Here is a 2136-nt window from a genome sequence, read left to right as displayed (position 1 = left end):
ATATATATATATATATATATATATATATATATATATATATATAATAGTTTAATATATTATATTATAATTTATCATAATTTATACAATTTTATATGAAATATCTTACAATATAAAATATTTAAAAAATGTGTAGAGAGGTGTATTTCACACGCACACACACACACACGCGCGCGCGCGCGGGGTGTGTGTGTGTGTGTGTACTAACAAAAAAGATATAATTAATATAAGCATTATTAGAAGAAAATCCATAGCAAGAGTACCCTAGCCGATTAATTCCTTCGAAGCACTTTTTCAAGTGGGGCTGAACGCGAAGCGGTTCCTTGGTCTCAGAAAGAATCTCGAGCATGTCGTCATTGCTGAGGAAGAAGAATCGCGGAAAGAACAATCGTTTCTTCTCAAGGTAACCCAGTACGCCGTTGTTGACTTTCTCCATCATCATGTTCGCCTCCAGCATATTTTCCAATAAACCAATCTGTAAGGGACGCCCAAAGGAATTACTCCCACAACTCGACCATGTCTTAGTTCATTTAAACGTAATCACGTTTCGATATACGTACGGCACCGGCGGTCTCGCGAACTCTGGGATCTCTCTTGACGTACTTCATCGTCTTGCGAAATATCGCGTCGACCTCAATGAACAGCACTTCCTCCTCGGGCAACTGTATCACAATATCCTTGCTCGAGAAGATCGGCAACAGATACATCCATTGTATCTGCAACTGAAGAGAGATCATCGTCTTGTATGAGAGACGTCAAAGACAATTGTCTCAATAAGATCAGAAACTGCGCGAATTAATCTCTTTCATCCAGTAAACATCAACTATTAGTAACATAACGCGAAAACTATCAAGAATTTACCTTTGACCACTCGTCTATCGTCGACTGTATGCGAAGAAGCAACACGTAGAATGACTTGACGTCTTCCTCGATGAGTTTCACAAAGGCTGAGCCCCGCATAGCCTGTAACTTGACTGTATGTTCCTCGAGCAGCGTCAATATGTCGTCCAAATGTGTCAAGATCGAGACCTGAGTGTCCTTGTGCAGCATAGTGCTGAAGAAAATGTCGTCCCAGTCGCTTTTCATCCTCTCAAGCGACTCCTCGAGCGCCAACTCCTTCGTCGCGCTGCTGCTGATTATCTCGTACCTGCAAAAAGATCACATTTTGCTCAGTGATCCGCAACTCGTCTAGACTGCAGGTCAAGAGCCGCGGGTACTTCTCCAGATTCTCCATCAGGTTCATATTTATTATCTTTCTCAGAGTTGTGCCAGCGTCCGGTGTCAGATCGAATCCCGCGACTGCAGACATGTCACCCCAATGCAGCTGCCGCATTGCCGGATTACGGAAAATGGCTAACAACGGAATGTATTGCTGTGTGCAAAAAATTAACGTAAATAAAATAACGGCGACGTGCTAAAATAACATCAAGTTGATACAAGTGGTCGTCCACTACGGTTTTTCTATTGACTTTAGTTTTGAACTACATAATTATTTCGATTATTTGGAAATGAGACTTATGAGACTTTTTTACTCGTAGATAAAGAAAAAAGCTAATATATATAAACATTATATATATATATATATATATATATATATACAGGGTCATCGAAAAGTATCGGACCCCCCTAATATCTTCACTTAGAATGCATTTTGGAGAAAATGTCCAATAGCAAAGTTCTATGATTTCAAGCGAGGAGTAAGATGATGACCTTGACTTTGACCTTGATCATGTCCTTCAAGGTCATTTCAAGGTATTTTCTTAACCCCCTACATTTTATTGCATATTCTTATAGCTTATCTCGAGAGCTTTCCAAAACGCTAGAATAAAATATTTGTTAAGTACTTTATGAATTATAAGGGTTTGAAGTTAACAATTTTTTGACACAAAATGTAAAATATCTTGTAAAATATTATTTAGTTTTCAGTAATCATAACTTTAATACTTTTATGCGCGGAATAATGAGACCAATTAATTGGTTTAAAGAAAATACATTAATCGAAAAGTGTTGGATCCCCCTAATATTTTCAGTAAGAATGCATTTTGGAAAAATGTCCAATAGCAAAGTTGTACGGCTTCAAGCGGTGATGCTAGTAGGCTACGGCGGAATACTGCTCGAAAGTGATTGCGAGTGCTGCTT

The 2136-nt window shown here is 38.6% G+C and overlaps 1 protein-coding gene across 1 annotated transcript in view; it reads right to left on the bottom strand.

The window, feature by feature from the left end:
- Nucleotides 1-2136, bottom strand: part of LOC116852144 (dynein heavy chain 12, axonemal) — a 38283-nt gene that overhangs the window by 17993 nt on the left and 18154 nt on the right. The window contains exons 11-14 of the mRNA XM_032832197.1: nt 1215-1369; nt 859-1144; nt 558-719; nt 261-472 (exon numbers count right to left, since the gene is read on the bottom strand). Coding sequence (XP_032688088.1) covers nt 261-472; nt 558-719; nt 859-1144; nt 1215-1369 — 815 coding nt within the window. The remainder of the gene's footprint in view (nt 1-260; nt 473-557; nt 720-858; nt 1145-1214; nt 1370-2136) is intronic.

This window comes from Odontomachus brunneus, unplaced genomic scaffold (genome assembly GCF_010583005.1).
Source record: "Odontomachus brunneus isolate Ranch 3 - 2012 unplaced genomic scaffold, Obru_v1 Obru_scaffold_203, whole genome shotgun sequence".
NCBI lineage: Eukaryota > Metazoa > Arthropoda > Insecta > Hymenoptera > Formicidae > Odontomachus > Odontomachus brunneus.
This window is presented reverse-complemented; position numbering and strand designations above follow the sequence as displayed.